The 25,215-nt window shown below is 35.3% G+C and overlaps 2 protein-coding genes and 1 long non-coding RNA gene across 13 annotated transcripts in view; 1 reads left to right on the top strand and 2 right to left on the bottom strand.

The window, feature by feature from the left end:
* Nucleotides 1-14,287, top strand: part of LOC143653735 (uncharacterized) — an 82,339-nt gene extending 68,052 nt beyond the window's left edge. The window contains exon 8 of the long non-coding RNA XR_013161504.1: nucleotides 14,183-14,287. This is a non-coding gene — a long non-coding RNA (uncharacterized LOC143653735). The remainder of the gene's footprint in view (nucleotides 1-14,182) is intronic.
* CFAP70 (cilia and flagella associated protein 70) overlaps nucleotides 1-22,946 on the bottom strand; it is a 124,531-nt gene extending 101,585 nt beyond the window's left edge. For 5 of the 6 annotated variants that reach the window (XM_077124924.1, XM_077124926.1, XM_077124928.1 and 2 more), the window contains exons 1-7: nucleotides 22,227-22,946; nucleotides 19,350-19,452; nucleotides 18,271-18,457; nucleotides 15,586-15,684; nucleotides 15,125-15,204; nucleotides 12,035-12,214; nucleotides 3,926-4,108 (exon numbers count right to left, since the gene is read on the bottom strand). In XM_077124924.1, the coding sequence (XP_076981039.1) occupies nucleotides 3,926-4,108; nucleotides 12,035-12,214; nucleotides 15,125-15,204; nucleotides 15,586-15,684; nucleotides 18,271-18,457; nucleotides 19,350-19,412 (792 nt within the window). In that variant the 5' untranslated portion in view covers nucleotides 19,413-19,452; nucleotides 22,227-22,946. The remainder of the gene's footprint in view (nucleotides 1-3,925; nucleotides 4,109-12,034; nucleotides 12,215-15,124; nucleotides 15,205-15,585; nucleotides 15,685-18,270; nucleotides 18,458-19,349; nucleotides 19,453-22,226) is intronic. The other variant, XM_077124925.1, reaches the window with a different exon arrangement.
* A 119-nt stretch (nucleotides 22,947-23,065) lies between these two features.
* Nucleotides 23,066-25,215, bottom strand: part of ANXA7 (annexin A7) — a 37,905-nt gene continuing 35,755 nt past the window's right edge. For all 6 annotated transcript variants that reach the window (XM_077124947.1, XM_077124951.1, XM_077124948.1 and 3 more), the window contains one exon: nucleotides 23,066-25,089. In XM_077124947.1, the coding sequence (XP_076981062.1) occupies nucleotides 24,967-25,089 (123 nt within the window). In that variant the 3' untranslated portion in view covers nucleotides 23,066-24,966. The remainder of the gene's footprint in view (nucleotides 25,090-25,215) is intronic.

The following is a 25,215-nucleotide window of genomic DNA, read 5'->3' as shown; positions in this document are numbered from 1 at the left end:
TATTTTACTATTAATAAATTATTTTAAGATACAATACTTATTAATCCTTACAACAATTGAATACTAAGTGTAAAACATTCACTTATATAACCTTGATCAGTGATTTTCAGTCCTGGATGCATATTAGTATAATCTAGGAGCTTAAAAAAAAATACTTTAAAAAAAATCAATATGTGACCATTAGTACTATTTTAAAAGTAAATTTTTTGTGATCGATATGGGGTGGAGGCTGGCCGTTGCCATTGTTTTAAAATCTTTCCAGGTAATTCTAATGTGCAGCCAGAGTTGAAAACTACTGATCTAAACTCTGCAAGGTATTGGGGGTTGAATCATGTCCCCCACAAAAGGCATGTTCAGGTCACAGCCCCTGGCCCTGTAGATGTGAACCCATTTGTAAATAGGACCTTTGAAGATGTTATTAGTTAAGGTGTGTCCAAACTGAATGAGGGTGGGCCTTAATTCAATATGGCTGAAATCCTTATACGCAAAGGACATTAGACACAGAGAGAGAAGCCATAGGAAACAGTAAGAAGCTGGAAGTCAGTCAGTGGAACCTAGAAGAGAAAGAAGAATCCACCATGTGCATTGTCATGTAATGGATCAGCCAAGGAACCCCCCAAATTGCCAGCAAGCCAGAAGATACTGACCCTGGGAGGAAGCTATCCTTCTAGCCTCTGAAACCATGAGCCAATAAATAACAGTTGTTAAGCCAACCCAATGCAAGGTATTTGCTTTAGCAGCTGGGAAATTAAAACTCAAATCAAATAAAATATAAAAGTGAAAACAGATGAGTTTTCACTAATCACAATGATGGGAAAAGATACTTCATGGTGTTTTTCAAATATTGTTGGCGTTATCTCTATTACTTGAAATATTTAGAGTCATATATTGAAAATAATCATTTTCAATGATAATAAAACAATTATCCTCATTTTACAAACTTATTGAATGTTTCCACTAACGCTTGTCAGCTATTTCACAAAAAACATCTGCAAATCTGTTTACACCAATTTCTATCCCCTTGACAAATGTATTGTAATAAAATATTTTTATAAAAGAGTAAGTTTAACAACTTAAATGTCCACAAGATTAGAATGGTTAAGTAAAGTATGTCCACACAAGGACATGCCATGTAGTAAGAACAGATGAAAAAAAGAAAAAGAATGAGAAAATTCTTTAATCAGTAATGTGAAAAAACCTCTAAAATGAAAAAAGTGTGCTATGATTTGAATTTTTAAAATTATGAGGAAAGAATATGTAAGTGTAAATAAGTATGAGTGTGTGTACGTGAAGCAAAAATTGACATTTTTCCCTGCTTCCAATATGATTAACCACTTTATACTGCACAGTCAAAAAGAAACAAACACTTTATACCCTGAGATAAAGCAAAAATAACAGGTCATCCTGACAAGTTCTAGTTCCATAAATAATTTACATTTCCTGTAAATCTAGATTCCCTAAAGAAAAACAATTTTATCCCTGACTTTTACTACTCGTGTCTGAAGATATTCATGATCTTTGTGAATCTGAAAATCAAACAAAAAAGTTTTTCATCATCAACAAACTAATGAAAACTTGGTAACCCTGGTAATTTTGTGTTATTTTCCTTTAAGTACTTTTGCTTTTCATTTGGTGAGCCAGTCTTTCTGAAGTCTGACTCCCTTGAGCTCTTTGAAAGGAAAAATTTTCTTTCCTTTTCTAAATGCTTGTTTCTGGGTTTTCTTTTGACTATAAATATGTGCTTTTTATTTATTGTTATTATTATTTTTTGCATGGGCAGGCACTGGTATATATGCTTTTATATTCATAAAAATATATCTGATAATCAAAAAGTATTGGCAAAGTCCCTTGAGGGATGGGAGAAAAAAATATGGAACTATTAAACTCTACCATCAGGAAATCCCATGATACTGTGTCAAGCGTTAGGGATACCCAAATCAATAGGCCATGCCCTGAGACTTACTCTTGTGAAATTTATGTAAGTAGCAGAGAAGCTTAACCTACCGATAGGTATGCCTAAGAGTTACTTCTGGAGGACCTCTTTTGTTGCTCAGATGTGGCCTCACTCTCCCTAAGCCCAACTCTGCAAGTGAAATCATTGCCCTCCCCCCTATGTGGGGCACGACATCCAGGGGTGAAAGTCTCCCTGGTGACGTGGGAGACGACTCCCAGGGATGAATCCTGCTCTAGCACCATGGGATCAACAATTCTATGCTGATCAAAAGGGGGAAAAAGTGTAACTAATTAAGAATCAGTGGCAGACAGAGTTCAAATAGAGTCAAAAGGCTACTCTGGAGGTTGCTCTTACACAAGTTTCAGTTAGACATTGCTACCTATCATAACCTGCCAAATTTCAACCAGGACCATTCCAGACAATCCTAAAGAACACCTAGGGTTAAAATAAATTTAGTTTGAAATGCTAGTGATCAATGAAAGGGAGGGGTAAGGGGTATGGTATGTAAGATTGTTTTTTCTGTTTTTGTTTTATTTTTCTGTTGTCTTTTTATTTCTTTTTCTGAATCGATGCAAATGTTCTGAGAAATGATCATGATGATGAATATGCAACTATGTGATGATATTGTGAATTGCTGAGTGTATGTGTTGGGAATGTTTGTGTTTCTTTCTTGTAATTTTTTTTTAATTAATAAAAATTTTTTTAAAAAATTAAAAAAAATAAAAAAACAAACAAACAAAAAAACACCTAGGGCAATATATAAGATTCCACAAGGCTTCCATGCACTAAGTAACCTTCCAGAAACCTACAACTTCCAGATGGGTCCCTGGACCAGATAAGTCCTGAAACCTAGAGGGCCCAGCCTCTTCAGAACATGAGCTAGTTTCATCTCCCCGCCCCATATTATTGACAGTCCCTTCCAAAATGAGAAAGTTAGAACAGCCATAGCTGTTTGCACCCCTAAAGAGAGGGACGGAAAGATCTAAGGTATTGGTGGAATTATACAGAGAAGCTAGGATTTAACAAATGAATATGATTGCTGAATCATTAAATTGGTATCTCTCTTAGTCTCCAGTATCTTAGAGCAGCTAGAAGTAAAAACCTAAAATTGTGGAATTGTAACCTATGTCAAAGTCTGAAATATATTCTACAACTACTTGTGGTGCTGTGCTTTGAAATTTGTTTTTTTTTGTACATATGTTATTTTTACAAAAAGAAGAAGGAAAAGTTGATTGTGGTGATAAAAAATATATTTAAGCCTTCTAGTCTCCTATATTCTGAGTAGCTAGAAGGAAAAATCTGAGAGGATTGCATGGTAGCCCATGACAAACTCTGGGATCTGTCCTGTAATGATTTGTTGAAGAGTGTTTTGAAAACTGCTTTTTTATTTCTTTGCTTTGTATATATATTATACTATACAATAAAAAAGCTAAAAAAATTATATCACTCTTACAGTTTTAGATCCTGCAGTACACTTAATATTATACTGTTTTTGCTTTCCCCCTAATATTAAGCATTTGTCATAGTCATCATTCTTAATGACTACATATTATATTCCAGTCTAAGGATTTAGAATGATTTATTTAATCATTGCTGGGCATGTTAATTATAGAGAATTTTTATGTATTAAAAATAATACTTAACAAGCAAAAAAAATGTTTCTGAAAGGAAACATGAGAAACTAACAACAAAGGTGACTGTTAGGAAATGAGCTGGGAAGGAATCAGGAGGAAGAAAGATGGAGGAGGGAGATTTTTGCTACATCTCTTCACTGTTTATTTTGAACTGTTATTATAGTACCTATTCAAAAGTAAATTCATTAAGAAGTCGGAGACATTTTCATCAGGAAGACGTGGATAATTGTTTTATTTTGACATACAACTGTTTTATTCTGAAGGATGACTCACAAAATATTTTATCATCTGTCAGTGCCCTGAGTTTATCATAATAATCTGCATGATTCTCTCTTACCTCTGGGCGATTAAGTTCTCCTTCTTCTTCCTCATAGGGACCACCAACAATGAATGCATCAGGAATATTATTAGCTCCTGGTGCCAGGATGTTGGCAATAGGCCATTTTTTGGGCCGGGGAACAGGTTCTCTCTCCCCTCCAAGTTTCAGAGTTCCATTCCTGAATAACATGGGATAGTCTTTCTACAGAAATAAATACCACATGTGAGGAAAAGTTGTAAAAGACTTTGAAATAGACAAAATATTACCGAAATGTCTTTACAAGGGAATGTTGGGTATAGTCACAGACCCTTCTGTGATTATCTGATTTATAGAGGGACCATTGCCTTTCATTGTCTTTGAGATATTTTATAACTCTAACTTGTAGAATATTGATAATACCTTGTACAAACAAATTATTCTTGTATATAGAATGCAAATGTACTTTGTCCAGTAGAGATGTAACTGATTACTGTCCTGTGGCTATTGACCCCTTTGGAACTATTAGCAAATTCCTTTCAGCATTCTGAGAGTCTATATATGGGCTACTTCTTCAGATTTTCCTTTGAACTGGTTTTTACATTTTACAAATTCCCTCATTAATTAGATAAACAGAACATTTGATCAAACTCTTTGTCATTTTACATTTACATGAGAGTCATGATTATAACTTTTTAAAAAATATCCTGTAAAAAACAAACTTAAGGGTGGGCCACAGTGGCTCAGCAGGCAGAGTTCTGGCCTGTTGTGCCGGAGACCCGGGTTCTATTCCTGGTTCCTGCCCAGGTGAAAAAAAAGAAAATCTGAGAAGGGGCCAAAAATATAGACATTTTCATATATTTAGTTTATCTAAAATATACTTGTAATAAAAAATAGGTAAAAGATATAAATAGCCAATTTATAGAAGAGCAAATCGGAAAATCCAATCTTTATGTAAAAAGATGTTCTATATCATTAATAATCGGTGAAATGCAAATACGTGGCAAAATCAAAGTCTGAAAACAACAAGTGTTGGAAAAAATATGAAGGGAAATGGTATTCCTATACTTTCACATATATTCATATACATTTTCACATATAATTATGGAAAGCAACTTTGACACTTTTAGTAAAATTTAAAATCTACATATCCTATAATTCAACAATTCTAGTCGTTTGGCTTAAGCTTTAAAAACTTTTGTGAATGATAAAAATGTTTTTGCATGAGGAAGAACAAAGGAATGTCATTACTGCAGGGTGCTAAAAATAGATGGCAATTAATATTTTAAAATTTCAACTTATATGTGAGACTAAAGCAAAAACTGTTTATTTGGTACAAAATTTATATTTTGACTAGTGCATTTCCTAATATAATTATGTAGATAGCTTAATTGAACACCATAAATATATGGAACCTTGAGTAGGAAAAAAAAAATTTTTGTGACTGAAGGACACCTCTGGTGAAGTAAGGAACTCTGAAAATCTGTTTTCACTAAAAGCAATGAGAACACGCAAAATTGGTCAAAATCAACTTTTTCGGAACTCTGGAAATTAACCAACATTTTGAAAAATCAGAGGGAGTGTATATTCAAGGAAAATGGCTGAATCTTGGCAAGAGCAATGAACTTTGTGGCATATTAACTTGCTCTAATCCCACTGTCCTCTTCCCAGTTCTATGAAAGTCTTGAAACCAAACAGCTTCACAACTGCAGTCCTATGAAAACCAAGCTTAGCAGCCACGGGAGAAAACACAATAGATTGGAGCTCCCCAAAGCTAGAGGATTTTCATTATTTGAACTGTTGGGAAGCTCACTGAAAAGCTCGATTCTTTGGGTTGGTTTTCATTTGGCCTGCCTCTGAACTCAGTCTGTACAAATAGCTCTATATCTAAGGCATTTGTCAAAAACTGTCAGCATTACTTGTTTAACATAGCAATTACCTGATCAAGCAGCACCAGTTGAGGCCAACAAGAGGCTAACCAAAAAATTTAAAAGGGAAAACTGGGAAATGAGGTAGCCGTAAGAGATTATGAAAAACTTCCAACGTTTTTCTGGTGATCTAGAAGGCTATATGTATATGCATGGCTGTGCACGTTTTGCGTATGTATATCCAGTTTTCTTAGTACCATTTGTTGAAGGGACTATTATTTCCCAATTTACTGGATTTGCCAACCTTGTTAAAATCAATTGGCCCTAGATGTGAAACTCTATTTCTGAACTCTCAGTTTGAGTCCATTCATCTATATATATGCATACTTGGGTTTTTGCTTCTTAGATGTTTTTGGCTTCTTAGGATTCCTTACCTTTCCAGATAAACTGGGTCATTGGCATTTCCATTTCTGGAAAGTAGGCTGTTGGAATTTTGATGGGATTATATTGAATCTGTAAATCTTTTTGGAGAGAATTGACATCTTAACGATATTTAATCTTCCAATCAATGAATGCAGAATGTCTTTCCACTCATTTAAGTCTCCCTTGATTTATTTTAGCAATATTTTATAATTTTCTATGTCATTTATATTCATGGTTAAAATTGGTCTTTATTTTTCTTTTTGTTCCTCAGACTGGATAATCTCAATTGGCCTGTCTTCAAGCTGTTTTTTTTTCTTCTGCTAAGTCATATCTGCTGTTGAGCCCATCTAGTGAATTTTTCATTGAGTTATTATACTTTCCAGCTCCAGAATTCTATTTAGATTTTTAAGCACAATTTTTATGTCTTTATTGATATTGTCTATTCAGTTAGACATCATTCTCATGCTTTCCTTTAATTCTTTAGACATGGCTTCCTTTATATTTGAACATATTTATAATAGCTGATTTTAAGTGTTTGTCTAGTATGTCCAACATCTGGTCTCCTCAGGGACATAGTCAATTGACTATTTTCTTCCTTAATGGTCTATATTTTACTGTTTCTTTCCATTTTTCATTGAAAACTGGACATTTTAAATAATTTAATGTAGCAACTCTGGAAATTAAATACTCCTCACCCCCAGGGTTTGTTCTTGCTGCTGTTTATTTGCTTAGTGGCTTTGCTGGACTAATTCTGTCAAGTCTGTGTTCTTTACAGACTATGTATGTGGCCACTGAAGTCACTGACTGGTTAGCTTAGTGGTCAATGAATGCTTGGCGAGAGCCTTAAATGTTAATAATTCTCCCAGCATTTGCCAAGAGGCCCTTTTTGTCTGGTGGGGCATATATTTAGTACTCCAGCCAGCTGTTTACCACTCTGCCTTAGGCCTTCACTTTTTCCCTTGTGCAAAGGTTGAGATAGTAGTACCTTTTCAGGTCTTTCCTAGGGATATGTACAGCCATGCATATACATATAGCCTTCTAGATCACCAGAAAAACGTTGGAAGTTTTTCATAATTTCTTAGGGCTACCTCATTTCCCAGTTTATTTGGTACAAAATTTATATTTTGACTAGTGCATTTCCTAATATAATTATGTAGATAGCTTAATTGAACACCATAAATATATGGAACCTTGAGTAGGAAAAAAAAAAACTTTTGTGACTGAAGGACACCTCTGGTGAAGTAAGGAACTCTGAAAATCTGTTTTCACTAAAAGCAATGAGAACACGCAAAATTGGTCAAAATCAACTTTTTCAGAACTCTGGAAATAAACCAACATCTTGAAAAATCAGAGGAGTGTATATTCAAGGAAAATGGCTGAATCTTGACAAGAGCAATGAACTTTGTGGCATATTAACTTGCTCTAATCCCACTGTCCTCTTCCCAGTTCTATGAAAGTCTTGAAACCAAACAGCTTCACAACTGCAGTCCTATGAAAACCAAGCTTAGCAGCCACCGGAAAAAGCACAATAGATTGGAGTTCCCCAAAGCTAGAGGATTTCCATTATTTTTTTCAATTGAGAAATCTTCGTACACATACATTCCATTCATGGTGTACAATCAATGGCTCAAAACATCATCACATAGTTGTATATTCACCACCATTATAACTTTTTAGAACATCTGTATCACTCCAGGAATATAAAAGGAGGAAAAACTCATACATACCATACCCCTTAACCCTCCCTCTCACTGACCACTAGTCTTTACATCTACCCAACTTATTTTATCCTTTGTCCCCTCTATTATTTATTTACTTTTACCCATACTTTTTAAACTCATTTGCTCATACCCTGGATAAAAGGAGCATCAGACACAAGGTTTCACAATCACACAGTTACATTGTAAAGTTATATCTTTATACAATAATATTCAAGAATCAAGGTTACTAGAACACAGTTCAACAGTTTCTTCTCTCCAGCCACTCCAGTACACCATAAACTAAAAAGGATATCTATATAATGCATAACAATAATCTCCAGGATAACGTCTCAACTCTGTTTGAAATCTTCTAGCCACTGAAATTTTGTTTCATTTCTCTCTTCCCCCTTTTGGTCAAGAAGGCTTTCTCAATCACTTGATGTCAGGTCCCATCTCATCCTGGGATTTCTGTCCCACATTGCCAGGGAGATTTACACCCCTGGGAGTCATGTTTCATGTAGGAGGAAGGGCAGTGAGTTCACCTGCCTAATTGGCTTAGAGAGACAGGCCACATCTGAGCAATAAGAGGTTCTCTGGGGGTGACCCTTTGGCCTAATTTTAAGTAGGCTTAGCCTATCCTTTGCAGGAATAAGTTTCATAGAGGCAAGCCCCAAGATCAAGGACTTTGCCTATTGATTTGGTTTTCCCCACTGCTTGCAAGAATATCAGAAATTCTCCAAATGGGGAAGCTGAATATTTCCCCCTTTCTCCCCATTCCCCCAAGGGGACTTTGCAAATACTACTTTATTCACTGCCCAAATTCTCTGAAGTACTTGATCTTGAGGCCTGCTCTTATGAAACTTATTTCTGTAGTGAAGAAGCTATGCCTACCTATAGTTATGCCTAAGAGTTACTTTCAGAAAACCTCTTTTGTTGCCCAGATGTGATCTCTCTCTCTCTAAGCCCAACTCTGAAAGGAAAATCATTACCCTTCCCCCACCCCAACTTGGGACATGACATCTAGGATTGAAAGTTTCCCTGGCAACATGGGATACGATTCCCTGGGATGAGCTTGGCCCTGGCATTATCGAATCAACAATGTTTTCCTGACCAAAGGGGGAAAGGAAATGTAACAAAATAAGGTATCAGTGGCAACCAGAGTTCAAACAGAGAGAGACTATTCTGGAGGCTATTGTTATGCAAGCTTTAGCTAGATATTGCTAATTGTGACGTTTTGCCAAACTGCAACCAACACCATTCTTGTTAAGAACACCAAGGACTCTAATTGAGATTCTACAAAAGTTTCAAGTACTATGATTACCTTCCAGAAACCTATAGCCTCCAGATGGTTCCTAGGACAGATAAGCCCTGAAACCAAAAAGGGTCAGCTCTCCAAGAACATCAATCAGTTCCATTCCCCTATCCCATATTGTCGACACCCCTTTCCAACATGAAGAAGTTGGAATAAGCATAGTTATAATACCTCTAAAGATTGGGAGAAGGATCAAAGGAGGAAGTTATAACAGAGAAGATAGAATTTAACAAATGAATATGACTGCTGAATCATTTGATATTTCTTTTAGTGTCCACTGTCTTGGAGCAGCTAAAAGGAAAAACCTGAAATTGTGGAACTGTAACCCATACCAAACATTGAAATCTATTTTACAATTGCTTGTTAAATGTACTTTGAAATGTACTACTTATATATGCATGTTATATTTCACAATAAAAAATGTTAAAAAAAAGTACAAATATTAAAAAGTGCTTTCATTAATTGTAACAAATGTTCCAAACTAATGCAAGGTGTTGGTGGTGCAGTGGTGTATAGGAACCCTAATTTTTATGCATGATTGTTCTGTAAACCATAACTTCTTTAATAAAATATTTTTTAAAAAGAGAAAGGAGAGAGAAGGAGAGAAGAAAGAAGAAGGAAAGAAAAAGAAACTCTGAGACTAAAAGGAACCATGGGAAGGTTTTTATAAATAATCTAAGAGTAGGGAAGATCCAAGTATGACATAAAACCCAGAAGATATAAAAGACTGAAAACTTTAACCATATAAAATCTTCATAAAATAAAAAAACACCTGAAACAAAACCAAACTCAACAAAGTAGAAAAATTAATTTCCTTAATATATATTCTTACAAATCAATAAGAAAAGGTAACACAAAATGACATGATGTTTTTCCAATGTTTTCCTCCAGAAGAAAAAATATGTATATTGGACAATAGTGGATAAAAGGATACATGAGAGGCAAAAGGTGGATAATTGGTGAAGTTGGATGATAGATACAGGAGGTTCATTATATTATTTTCTCTACTTTTGTTTATATTTGACATTTTCCAAACAAGATGTTTTAAAAAATAAAAGAAGGAAAAGACCCACAATTCAATCTAAAATTTAAAAAAGACCAAGAGCACGCTGTTTACTGAAAAGGAAATATAAATGGTTCTTAAACTAAAAGAGGATTCTCATTCCACCACTATGTAGACTAAAGTTCAGCAGACCCCTATCCAGTAGCAAACACACAGAAATACTGGACAAAAAGAAGAGTAAGTATACACAAATGTTTTCTTTTAATATATAGTCCAGGTCAAAAGAAATAAATGAAAATCCCAAGGTGCCAGAATTGGTAGTGGGAATTCAGCACACAAGAAACAAGTTCATGAGCTCATGATGTGTTAACCCAAGGAAATATCAGATCTAGATACTCTTACAGAGACAGGAAGCATGGCCCTGTGCCCATGAAGATTGGGAGCTAGAACTGAGACTACTACAAAAAACAACTTGGAGAACAACCCTTCTTCAAACATCAGAATGAAGGAATACTTTACAAGCTTGAAATTATGAAAGGATTCTAAAAGAAACAAATAATTATTTTAAAAATTGAAAAATTTTTAGATAACAAAGCAATGATTCAAATTTTAAAATAAAGAATAAACTGGAAAAAAAACATGGTAAACAAAAAAACCAACAAATTTTTAAAAGCTATATTTTTCTTTACACATATATATGTATATTTTTAAACAAATCAATAAAGAAAACATTAAGACCTCCAGGAAAAAGATAAATAAAAGTCATTTTTCCTTCAGTGTTCTGGAGCAGCTTCTGAGATGATGGGATGTTAGCTCATGACAAACTCTGGGATCTGTTCTGAACTACTTGTTGAAGTGTGCTTTGAAAATTATTGCTTTTTTTCTTTCTTTGCTTTGTAATATGTTGTATTATACATTAAAAAAAAATTTTAAGTCAGTTTTGTCAAAATTAGCAAAAACAAAGAGTTTTTTTTTTTTAATGGAAACCCAAAGTTGAAGAAGAAGCAATGAGCAGATCTATCTGATATAGTTGTTTGGGTTGTTCAATGGTAAGGTGACAATTGCCTCAGTTTGCCTGGAACTGTCCCAGTTTAGTAGAAAGTCCTGTGTCCTGGAAACCCCCTAAGTCCTAGACAAACTGGGCAGTTGCTGCACAAATTTAAGAGGTTATTCATATACACTGCCCTGGCATTAAAACAGGTATGTTAGTAACTGATTACAACCTTTTTAACAAGTAATTTGGAAACCTCTATCAAGAATCTCAAAAGACCTATACCCAATCATTCTTTATGTAGAAATTTGGCCGAAAGAAATAACCTGGAATTAAGAGAAAGTTTTGTATAATAAAGTACATTGTACAAAATCCACAAAATATATGCACAAAAATAATCCAAATAGAAATACACTAAAATGTCAACAATTTTAAATATTTTACACATTTTTGCTATAAGTACATATTTAGTAATATAAATTGTCATTTATAGTATATTACATAATAATATATTATTATATATTATAATATAATATATAATATAATATATTATTATATATTATATAATTATATAATAATTATTATATATTAATATTATTATATATTATATAATAATATATATTATTATATAATTATTATATATATTATATATATAATATATTATATATATTACACAAATAAAGTTTGTGTAATATATATAATACACAAATAAACTTTATTTCTTAAGTATAAAATAAATCTCAGCCATTAACCAAGTTATAAATTGAATAAAAGTTTAGCAGATGTGGAAGAGCTATCAGATTCGAATGTAGAAATATTCAAATCTATATAAATATGTGATGATAGGGTTTTACCTCTCCAACTGATGGAACTTGCAAACCGACCATGTAATTCTGCAGGGGTCCCAGTGGAATAAAGGACTCAGGCACAGAGTAGGCAGCCTCCAATGTGACTTTTAGTAGATTGCCTCCTAACACCTGAGCTGTGGTCAGTAATGGCTCTGACACAGATACTTTCACTTCAAGACTGCACTGCTGCAAAAGAATAAAATTATGCAGTTTTTTGAAAATTGCCAGAGATTCTCCCCACCCCACCCTTTTTTTCATCATCTCATCTGAATCTCACAGTACTATTCAAGCTTAAGTCAAACTTAATCATTTCCAAGTTGAGCACTGTAATAATATTCTCCAGGTCTCATGAATGAGAGATAGAGCCAAGAATAGAACATTATCCCTAATGAGAGCTCTTCCCACTCTACTATCCTTGGTCAAATGTATATACAAATACACATAGAAGAGGAATTAGAAGGTTCTATACTGAAATATTCCTAGTAGTTGCACATGAATAAATGAGATAGGGTGCTTTTATGCTGGCCTATATTTTATGATTATTTTTAAATTAAAATATAGTGCTTTGAAATAAGAAAACACTTTTCAAATATATTTATATATATCTAAATTTGTATGCTCGAATATATATATGTGGAATCTTCATATACAATACAATACAAAATGTATATTCATTTCTTATTATATGCTAGGAACTTTACTACAGCACCAAGGATATAAAAATGAAGAGGCACGATCTGTTCCATCATTATTTATGATAAATGCTAAATAGAAACCTGCATAAAATGCTCTAGTTGAGGAATACCAAGGAGAAACTGAATAATTAATTACTGGGTTGGGAAGAGTTAAGGGATAGTGATGTATGAGTTGACTTTTGCAGGATGAATAGGAGTTTGCAATCTGGATAAACAAGGAAGTAAAGAGAAAATAATTCTGAACCAAAAGAACAGTGTGTGTAAAGGCGCACTGAAATAGCTTGGTGTATTCAGCACTGGTGTAAGTAGTCCAAAACATAAAATATGAGAGGTACTCTTCTTATGCTGGGAGACAAAGTTGAAGAGATAATGGGCTCCCATCATCAAGGGTGTTGTATACCTGCTAAGGAGTCTGGATTTTAACATATAAGTGAGCAAATTTATGATCTGCACAGTACTAAGCATGGGAAGAGATGTAATCAGACTCATTTAAGTCACTCTGCAAGTAGTGGGAAGGGCAGAATTGGAAGGAGGGTGGGGCAGTTACAAGGCTACTTCTAATGTTCCAGGTGAGAGATGATGAGGTAATATGTAGTAGGAATGGAGGTGAGAAGGAAGAGTCTGATGATACTTAAGAATCAGAAAAGGCTGGATTTGGCAGAAGGTGGATTTGAGGATTGGTGGTAGCCAGCATCTGAGTGAACAGCCACAGATGTAACAAGTTTTGAATCCTATGATTTAAGGGATGGATGATGCCACTAATCAAAATAACCAAGATAAAAGGAAGAGTAGATTTTGGGGTAAGATAGCAAATTCAGTGTTGGAAATGTTGAATTTTAGATGTTTATGGGATATCATAATAGAGAAATACAGTAGGAGGTTGTAAAGTCTGATATTCTGGAATTCAGGAGAGGGGTCTGGGTTGGAATTGTTAAATTAAAAGTTTTCAACCTACTATTGGTTGTTAAAATCATGGACTACATCATACCCTCCAGTCCTAGGAGTATGAACATAAACAGCAAAGGGAAGGTAGTCCAGGACAGACCCCTAGTACTTAAGAGTCAGGTAAAGGAAAGAAATCCGGTGCAGGAGCCTGAGAAGGTACAATCCATGCCAAGATGGGGGTGAGGGGCTGATTTTAAGAAGGGGAGGCATAAGGCTCTGAGAGGATAAGTAAAATGTCCCCAAGATTTCTAGCTCATTATTACTCAACCAAGGCAGGGAATACTGGAAGATGAACTGGAATCTCCTTTTCAATTACAGGTTTATATCATTTTAGTTTTTGAATTTTGAGAATACCTAGTAGAGATGCTAAAACATAAAATTAGTGAGAATTCTCAAGCAAATGGAAATTAACTGTCATATATTTTTGTTTGCATATACAAAACAAGTAAATCCAAGAATACCAAAAGCAAAGATTATGAGGATTAGAAATGCATTTGACGAACTTTCTTCTTAGGTTCTGAGAGAAAAGTAACAGTACACAGACTGGGAGATTGGACCAATGAAGACAGCACAAATCACATGGAATGAAAGGATGTTAAATGATATCTTTATAACCAATAAAAGGATTATTCTATAACAGTCCTGGAACACAAGAAATGCTACACATTTTTATCAATTCTTGAAAGATAAGAAGCAAATTAAATCAGATCTACAAAGAAACAAAAGTGGAAAAAAACAAGCACATCCTAAAACCTGAGCAGGAGAGGACCACAGCAGATGCAGGAATGCATTGTGGCAGTTTAAAGGTCAGAATCAACAAAAAGCAGAGAGGGTCCAAGGGGGATTATCAGAATGGTTAATTAGGGAACTGCATTTAGAACAGTTACATGACTGGGCCCCTCCTCTCTCCTTTCCAGAGGGCAGCTGCAGTATCTATTGTTAGGGCAGTGTACCCAAGTGGCAAAGCAGTACCCGAAGAACCTATTGATCCTCAGGAGGAAAAGGAAACACAGCCCAGAAGACAATCCAGTCGCACAGCGTATTGGGCCATGCTTCCCCTCCTCCCATCGCCAAAGGCATGCTACTATACTGAACGCATACTAGATGCTTTTATGCACAATTTAACTCATCAGAACATGGGTCGAGAGGTGTATCTGTGGTTAAGCTTTCTGTTCATCTACCCCTGGGTAAAAAAAACCAGTACCTATGCTATGCCCTTGTGTCCCCAGCCCCCCCCCCCTCCATTTAATCATATTATTGATTATAATCAATAATATATAAAGAATGTGGACTCCTGGAAGGTAAGACACTGCCTTATTCATCTTTGTTTTCCAGACCCCAGTACTACATGTGCCTGTGAAAAGATGCTCAAACAACTGAACTCAAATGAATTGACCCTAAATAGAATACTGCCTTATTAGATTAAATGGCAAGCTGAAATGAGAATTACAATTACCTTAACCCCTGGTCGAAGAGTTTCTAAGGGTGAGCCTGGCACAGGGTGCAATAGGACTGTCGTTTCAAATGAACTCTGTCCTGCAAAACACCACCAAGTGAAAACAAAAAAGGAAGGGTTACATACTCTGGAGCAGCTAGAAGGAAAAATCTGAGATGATGGTAGGGTAGCCCATGACAAACTTGGGGATCTGTCCTGTAACTACTTGTTGAAGAGTGCTTTGAAAACTATTGCTTTTTTCTTTCTTTGCTTTGTATATATGTTATATTATATAATTTAAAAAGTTAAAAAACAACATCAACAAAAAAGGAAGGTTAAATTAGCATTACAACAGACAGAGATATATGTGCTCATCTTTTCTTCAAATCCCTCAAATTCATCAAACCTCATCTCTGCACTTCTCTGGAGCTAAATTATATGAGCTTTACTGTTTCAGCTTTTGAGCAAATTACATATCTGACCTTCCAGTAAAGGAAGAAGGTCCACCACAGCTTGACCAAGTACTAAGGTCTTCTCATCTTTCTGTTTCTTTTCCTTTGGTAAAACTTCAGTCATAGTTACTAGAAAAATCAAAACAAAGAAAATAAGACCAGTTCTAGCCCATCCAATAAATAACCAACATGCAGCAAGCAAAGCATTGTCAAAGAACTTTAGAGGAAGAGATATGAACTTGACAGTCTAGAAGGCACCAACATCAATGACTTCTGGTGGAAAATACTGAACCACCTTAGTGACTTCCAAACTTTTTGCCTATAACTTCTAGTAAGAAATGGATTTTACATTTTGATCATGTACACACAAACATATAGCGGTTAACTGATAAATGTTTTACTTAATATTCATCCTTACTAGTTCAAAACTCTTAGTTATTTTCTGACCTTTTAAATTTAATGTGTAGGAAATCAATGGTCATGATCCCTCTAAATCGATTTCAAGAACCACTAAAAAGTCACAATCTGCAGTTTGAAAAACACTGGTCTGGACCTTCCCATATTGCCCAGCTAGAGCTTAGCAGATCTTGGAGTGATCAACAAGATCTTTCACTGCAGCGTTACTCTGTGCATACTTAATATTTATTACAAAAATTTTCAAATACAAAAAAAAGTAGAGAGAGGCTAGTATAATGAATATCTATATCCAAACTTGTTAACATGACAAATTTGCTTCATTTATTTTTATTTCCTGAAAGACAGATCATGACATTTCACCCCTAAATACTGAAGTATACATAATCGAAAATATGATTTTTTCCTATATAACCACAGAACATTTATCATATCTAGCAATTGCATGATAATAGCATTAAATGTAATTCTCTAACTCATCCAAATGCCCAATCTGTATTTAATATTTCCTACTAGCCCAAAATTTATATTGTAGCTGGTTTCTTCAAACCAAGATCCAATCAGAGAGGACAGAGCATTCAGTTGTCCTGTTTGTTTCATTTAGAACAGTCCCTGCACTCATTATTTTTCCCCTATGGCATTGAATTCTTGAAGACACCAGGTCACTTATCACACAGAATGACTCCTCTCTGGATTTGTCTTATTTCTCCTCATGGTGCTGTATAATTTGTTTCTCAATCGTGTTTCTTAGCATGGATTTGGGGGTGGGATGGGTGGATATTCTTTTTGGGGTTTCCTTACTTCTTGATCTGTAAGTTCATATCATTTGCTAAATGTATCATTTGCTAAATGTATCATTTGCTAAATTTTCAGCCATTTATGCCTTTGTGTACTTTTTCAATTCTTCCCCCTTTCTCCTCTCCTTCTGGGACTCAGATGACATGAATGTTAGATCCTTTGTTATAGTCCCACAGGTCCATTTGCATTAAAAAAATTTTTTTTTATTTCCTCTCTGTTATTTAGATTGGATATTTCTAATCTATATTCCAGTTCACTCAGTTTCTCTCTCCCCTCCCTTCTGCTGTTGAGCCCATCCTCTGAGCTTATTTTGGTTATTATCTTTTTCAGTTCTAAAATTTCCATTTGATTTCTTTCCTGAAATATTCTACTTCTTTGCTGAATTGTTCTACTTTTCATGTTTCTAGTGTGTTCATGATTACTCATTGAAGCATTTTTATTATGACTTCTTTAAACTCTTTGATAATTCTAACATCTCTATCATCTTGAGATGTCTCAAGATATATTGGTATCTTATGATTTCTTTCTAAATTCAGTTTGAGATCTTCCTGTTTCCTGGTATTATGAGTAATTTTCAATTGAAACATGGACAATTTCATATTATGAGACTTTGGATATTATTTAGGCCTTATGTTTTAGCTGGCTTTTTCTGACACCACTTTGTCAGGGAAAGGGGAGCGGTGGCTTCTCATTATTGTCAGGTACAGATTGGAGGAAGAATTTCCTCCCTCAGTCTCTGTTAATACAAAGGGGTGTGGTTCCTTGTTACCGTGAGCAGGAATGGGAGTTTTGGCCCCCATTTGGTCTCCACTGATACTGCAATGGAGCATCTAGATGCTTCCAGGTATGTATGGAAGTCCAGGCTCTCCACGTGGCCTGCACTGTCATGATGGCGAAGGGGAGACATACATTATTGAGTTCCTGTTGTGTCCTAAGCATCATGTTATGCACTAGAAATTCTGAAATAAGTAAGATACAGCCCCTGATTTTAAGAAGCGCCTCTTCTAGCAGGGAAGACAAGCAAATTAATTATTGCTATACAATATAGCAAGTATTCAGAAGTAAAAATAAGGTTGCCAGATAAAATTCAAGATGTCCAGTTAAATTTGAATTTCAGAGAAACAAAAAATAACTTTTAAGTAGAAGTATATCCTAAATTTTGAACTCTGTGTGTGTGTGTGTGTGCACATGCGTGTGCAGGCATAAATCTGGCAACCCTAAGGACAGGATGTACTGGGAATTCAAAGGAGCAGCTCTCAAGTCAGCTTAAGTAGATAAGGCCAGCAAAGCTTAGTCATCTTTCAAAAGTCTTTGATACAAACGGATTAAAACAAGTAGGCCATGATGATTGCTATCAGACGCATGTAGGACTCAGGATATACGAGGTTAGTCCTAGTTAAGGAGGTAAGGTATGTTCAGCTTTTCCAACTACAGCTACTAAATACGTCAGATTCTCCTCATAACATACTCATAATTAACATTTTTAGAACCATGAGGACTTACAAAACACAGGTTTGTGGGCGAGGTCATCTAAAGTGATTCCTCCTTCAGGATTGAACTCAAAACTGCTAGTGAAGTTATATTTTGCAGTTCCTTCTGGAGAAACAGTAATTTTCGCAGAGTCTCCAAGAATTACATTATTGAATTCTGCTCGAATAAAGGTAACTGGAGTATCTCCTTTAAAACCTTTCTGTTGGCAGAAATATAACACTTTACAATTATACTCAAGGAGAGACTTGCCCTAAGCTTCTGGTAACCCACTTTGATGTGGGCTAAAAGCATTTTCCATATTTTCCTAGCAAACTACATCACAGATCATCACAGATACAAAAAAGATAGGGAGAAACTCATTAAACAAATCTAGCTGTAGATAAATGCAAATTGAGAAAAGCCAATAGAAAAAGAATCATCTATAATCTCACTCTAATAAGTAAACGCTATTAACATTTTAGAATATATTTTCTGGTGTTTTTCTTGAAAATACACCCACACATTTACATATATCTTTTAATATATACATTTTGAAACAAAATGGAGATCATTCATTACAACCTGTTTTGAAATTTTTTTTTAACCTCATAATACTGAATGAAACTTTTTGATGTTTCATTATTGTTCTAAAACATTTTTAACAATTACATCTACTGTAGTTTTATTATTTAAATTCATCAAACGTAATTAAACTCTGGAAGACTTCAGATCTTTCTCAGAAGAAAGAGAAAAAAGGAAATTATATATGAACTACTGCCTAGGAAAACTAGAGCCACTTCTTGTTTCACCCTTCTTAAATTTAATACTGAAATTGCCAGGTATCTTGCTATTAGGAAGAACCACTTCCAGTAATGTGATTTCTAATTATAGACTAACAATGAGGAGGATGTGCCATTACTAAGTAAAGCTAAGAGATTTTGGCCATAAAGAATGATGCAAACAAATCTCCATTCCTCCCACTGGCCCTCCCAACCTGTCTTTCTCTACCTGGAGGCAGATGTTTAACAAGGATACCTAAGCCCAAAGGCAAACCTACTTTCAAGAAGAATGAAGAGACTAAGAACTTCAAGGGTTTCCAAAAATAACTTTACCAAGTCATATCCATCTATCACAGTGATCTGCACGGGTCTGCCTGTTGATGGCACCTGCTCCATAACAGTAACTAGGCAAAGTCCTTCTGTTCTTCTTTGATCCCTGTAAACAGAACGAATGACCCTGACACCTCATGTACTATTGCTGTGCAAGTATCTACATTATACCATTACCAATACCAGAGGAGAAACTGGGAAAATGGAATAGTTCTGAATTGCTTTGTTCCCCTTTCCCAACCTTTGCTGATGGAGAGACAGTGCTTTAGCAAGTTGGTCAAAAGGATGATTCAACTGATTAGTGCTAAAAAGATTCTTATACATTGAGCTAACCCCTTAAGCACAAATCACAAGACAAAGTATGGAAAGATGCCATCTCCCATTTCCCAGCTCCGGTTCCCCATGTCCTTTACAGTGTTCTTTGATAACTTTTTTTTTTTTTCAAATCTCTAAAGCTCCCTTCAAAGGTTACTCTCTCTGTTTTACAAAAACATTTTTTGAGAGTGGAAAAGAAGCAGCCACACAGAATGGTCAGTTCATTGGGAAAGATCCTGATAAATGTCTTTTTTAGTCAGAGGTCTTTTCTAGTTCTTTTACCACACTGACACAAACAATTTCAAAAATACATCAGGTATCTGTTTAAAAAAATTAAGGCCATGCTTTCTGGCTCAATTCAAATTGGAATTTATCAATACAAATCAAACATTTAATGAGGAAATACTATGCTATAAGTGCCTAGCTACTCTCAGAGCTTATAATTATTTTCCCTCCACTTAGCTATTCCTTTACTTTCTCAGTTCCCTAAAAAAGGCTCAGATCATTTGAACCTTGTCTCTATGTCTCCATCAAGGGCCTAGACAGCCCTGACTTCCTTATTAGATTTATATTTGAAATGTCCTTTTGCATTAGCTCTCTTCTTTCCTTTTCAATGGTACCACATAAATTAGGCTTTTATTACCCTTTTGCTGGACTGTAACAAGAGTCTCTCAACTGACCTCTCTGACTCTCCTTTCTCATACTAACCCGTTACACTTCTATCAGAATCATTTCTTAAACAAACATTTCTAAAGTTAGGTACTATGGGAGATGTTGGCAACACAAGAGATAAGATGTAAACTCCCTTTCAAGTGAGGATGACAGACATAGACCAGGAGTTACATTTAAGTATACATCCATACAGGTGATTCTTTTTTTCAAATTCAATTTTATTGAGATATATTAACATACCATATAATCTAAAATGTACAATTAGTGGTTCACAGTATCCTCATATAGTTGTGCATTCTTCACCACAATTTATGAACATTTTCATTGCACCACAAAAAATAAGAATATAAATTAAAATAAGAACACCCGGAACATCCCATACTCCTTATTCCCCGTTATTTATCTTTTGTCTTTATTTTCTTACTCTTCTGTCCATACACTGGATAAAGGAGTGTCAGTCACAAGGTTTTCACAATCACATGGTCACAACAGGTGATTTTTTTTTTAATGCAAGAGGTGATTCTTAAACCTCCATTTTAGTAAAAAGGAACTGAACTTCAGTGAAATGTTCTATGTGGTCAAACACCAAGGAAGTAATAAAGCTGGGTCCTAACCTAGCTTTATTTGAGAGTACATTTCCAGGCGTGGCTGCCAGGGAAATCTCCTTATAGGAAGTGACCTGTAACTTTGTCACAGTAAACTACAGTGAAGATTGGGGAAGGATGTTCCAGGCAAAGGGAAGAGACTGTGAAAAGTTCAGAAGAAAAAAAAAGATCAAAGTTAAGTTAGGTAGGGGTTAGAAGGCAGTTTGTTTGGCATGCAGTGTGAGGGAAAAAAAAGGGGGGGGATAAAATGAGACTTAAGAGACATACAGAGAAATATCATAATACAGTACACATATGACCATATTATAGTCTTATTCCCTCTCCTCTACCAAGCAGGGTTAAACTTCAGCATTATATTAAAGACCCTTTAGGTTCCAGCAGTGCCAATCAACCTCTCACTTTACCTTGCCTATGCTGTTTTATTTTTCAAAGATGATCTGTATGTAATCACTTTTGTGCCGATGTATTTTTTTTCTTCCTACTAGACTTCCTATTCTTCTCACTCTACACTCTCTCTACATGGGCAAAAGTTACTCAACCTTCAAGATCCAGCTCAAATGCTTCCTAGTCCAGGAAGTCTTCCCTGCCTCCTCTGTCATAGCATTAGCTCTTCCTGTGAACTCTTTTATCACTTTATACTTCTCTTGCGGTATTTACCACTTGCTGTTTTGTTTATGAGGACTAGACTGGGATTCAAAAGATCTTGGTTAGTTCCTACTTAATAACTATGTGACCCTGGGAAAATGCCTAAATTCCTGAGCCTCGGTTTCACCTTCGAAAAAATGAATAACTTCTGACCTACCTATACTATATTTGTTGTGAATATCCCCTAAAATAATAAAACTGCTTAAGCTATGGAGCACCACAAATGGAATTTTCACAGCTTTTACGAAATGTTTAATCACATTCCTGAAAACAGAAGCCTGGTAACATGCTTTCTATGAAAGAGGCATTCGCGGCCTGTATCTGTAGAATAATAAATGGAAGATATTGGACTGATTAAAAGTTATGGTCAATACAGTCAAATGGAGATTCTAGCTGTCCCAAACAACGTACGTACTTCTCGTCGTCTTCTCAGAAGAAGCTGCAGTGGAAGAGTCAAATTAGAAATACATAGGTTAGTTGAAGGAGACTGCAATGTGATGGGATACCGGGGACAGAGGCAAAGTCTGAGCTTACTTCAGCGCAAAGTGCGTTAAGAGTCAAATCAGAAAAATACAGGTTAGTTCAAAGAGGTTGCAAAGCGATGGGGGTTTAGACCCGGGACAAAGAAAAAGTCTGAGCTTACTTTAGCGACGGGTCTCGGAGCAAAGTGGGAAGAGGGGTCTATATCTGCCTTCGGGTGGGAGGCCTGGGGCTGGTGGGAGAGTCCGCGCCTGGTGGGGTCGATAGGGTTTAGGTGCCGGGCTGGGAGGCCGGGGAGAAAGTTTTCTGAAGAGGGATAGCTGTCTCAACTACGGTAGCCGCAGCTGTTTTTTTCACAACTATAGCAACCAATTACACATCGCGAGATCTTATTTCGTTAACTGCCGCAAGCCTATCCCAAGACTCGCGATAATGTTTTCAGGTAGAGTTAAGCCTGGAACAGTGAAACTTCTGCGCCTGCGCTTCGGAGGCGCTAGTCCTCCCCGGTACACTGGTCCGCAGCTCTTTAAAAGAGACAATGTGACTTTCCTTTAGCCAAGAGTTTTCGTGGTGTAGTTTCCCTACTTTCGATTTTGCTTCTTGACGGTTTTATCTCAATATTCCTCCGTAAATACGAGAAAAGCAAACGGAGAGTTATTTAAAGAAAAAAGCCTTATCAAGTGGGTTTGAAAACAGATCATTTGCAAAATTTTCTGAAAAAATATAGATAATGCATTATTTAAGAAGTAAGCCTGTCTCTTACACGCTGCTGGTGAGAGTGTAAAATGATGTTGATTCTTACCATAGGCTTTTGCACAGTGCTATGCACTTTGTAGGTGCTCATTATTTGTACAATAAATGTAACTTGAGGTATATGACACAATTTTAATACAATCCAAATTTAACATTACTTTAAAAAGTTGGGATAACAAACTATAATAGCAAAAACCTGGGCACAACTTAAATGTCCATCAACAGAAAAGTGGATGAATAAAACTGTGGTATATTCACAAAATGATTTATTTCAAACCAAACAGCTACACACCACATGGTTGAATCTTAGCAATATATATATATTTTTAAATGTTGCAGTGTTGAGGCCCAGCTTGAAGGGGCCCTCACTGGTCAAATTAGGGACAATTTGAACATCAAAATAAACAATGACAGGAATGGATTTACAGTCCATTGAATAAGAATAACAATTATAAATTGTTACAATAATTATATTATAAAATGATACAAATAATTGGAGATAAAAGATTTTATGGTAGAAGGCACGGGGTTTCCTTTTAGGGTGATCAAACTGTTCTGGAACTAGATAGAGCTGATGGTGACACAACATTGTGAATGTACTAAAAGCCACTGAATTGTTACACCTTAAAATGGTTAAAATGCTGAATTTTATGTTATGTGAAATTTACAAAAAATAATGAAGTACCAATTCATGCTATGACAGATGAACTATGAAAACATTATGCTAATTAAAGAGGTCTGATACAAAGGGCCACATATTGCAAGATTCCATATATCTGAAAAATCCAGAAAAGGCAAATCCATAGATAGTACATAAGATTTGTAGTTGCCAGGACCTGGGGGCATGGGGAAATGGGGACTGACTGCTAATGGGTACAAGTTTTCTCTAGCCCTAAGGACAAGGTTGTATCTTATTCTACTTTACATATCCCTAAGGACAAGGTTGTATCTTATTCTACTTTACATATCCCTTAGTACTTACACAAAACATTTACTGAATTACCATTGATATTTACTAATCTAACCCCTAATTTTTTGTACATTCAAATCTTTATTAGATTTGATGAATTAATACTTAATGAAATACTTATTTTTCCTATCCTTGGCAGAATTTAGAATCTAACTTTGTATTCTAATTTTGATTTAGAATCCCCACTGAATTACAAACCTTCCTTTGTATTTTCCTTAACTACCCAATGTAAAGTTCCAAATACTCAATAACTAATTGCTTGGTTATGGGGATAAACCAATGGGTTTAGAAATTTCCTTGCTGTACCACTAACTGGGCTCCTAGATTATTCCTCCAAAGAAGTAGCATTCAGTTCTCTGGGGGAGATGCTTTTAATACTCAGTCACTTAGTCATAATTGAGTACCTTCTATTTGTCAAACTTCACTTTCTTAGTTTATAAGTAGTGACTAATTTTAGAGTCTAAAAATAGACATTTCAAAAATACATTTAAAAATATACATTTTTGAAAATCAAGGGCCAATAAAGACCTTCAAAAAGTTTTAATAGGCATAAAGTACACATTTTATGCATATAGACATTGAATTCCCTTTTTGAAAAGTTGCTACAGGTAACACTAATCTATTTTCTACACGAAAGTTAAGTATTTAAGAATACAGTATACCAATTTATGTAAAATAAGATGCAAATTATTCTCCCAGGACAAAAAAGTTGAATTTTTAAAAAAGTAATACAGTTTTGGCACACTACCAACTATATTATCCAACAGACTGAGTAGGGCAATGCCAAGCAGAGCTTTCAGCTACTTTTTTTTCCCCTACCAATTTAATATCATTACACAGAATTAGAGACTGGTGTGATTTTTATTCACTTTGACATCCTGATTAGTATAAGAGCAGTGAGAATTATGCTTTACAAACATTGTATTTATTACTACATCATTGTGATTTGGCTGTACACTGATTGTATGCAGACAAAAAAATAACATTAGAATTAAGGCAATAACAACATGTGCAAATGGAGCACACTACCCTGACACAGTCCTTGGTAAGAAACCTTTTTGGTTAGGAGATGGTTGATGTTGCTGCATGCAGATCAGTCATTGCTTTGAAGAATAATCTACGAATGGTGCTTTGAAGAACAAACTATGAATAGCTCCATTTATTTAAAAATAAATCCCCTTTACTGGCCCACAATGGCCATAAGAAGTCTTCGGTAATCTCCACTGGTGTCACTTGCAATCATTGTGCCCAGGGTCTTCTGATACATCTGATTGAACATCTGTTTTATTTGTATAAGATCAATCTACATAAGAGATGAGATTTCTGATGTTAGAAACAGTGGTCACAAAGAAAAGTGTTTTTTATTATAATTCTTCTTTAATAGTGAAAGAATCCTAATTTTAATCAAAGTGGGGAGGGTAGGGAACCC

The sequence above is a fragment of the Tamandua tetradactyla genome, chromosome 13 (genome assembly GCF_023851605.1).
Source record: "Tamandua tetradactyla isolate mTamTet1 chromosome 13, mTamTet1.pri, whole genome shotgun sequence".
Classification (NCBI taxonomy): Eukaryota; Metazoa; Chordata; class Mammalia; order Pilosa; family Myrmecophagidae; genus Tamandua; species Tamandua tetradactyla.
This window is presented reverse-complemented; position numbering and strand designations above follow the sequence as displayed.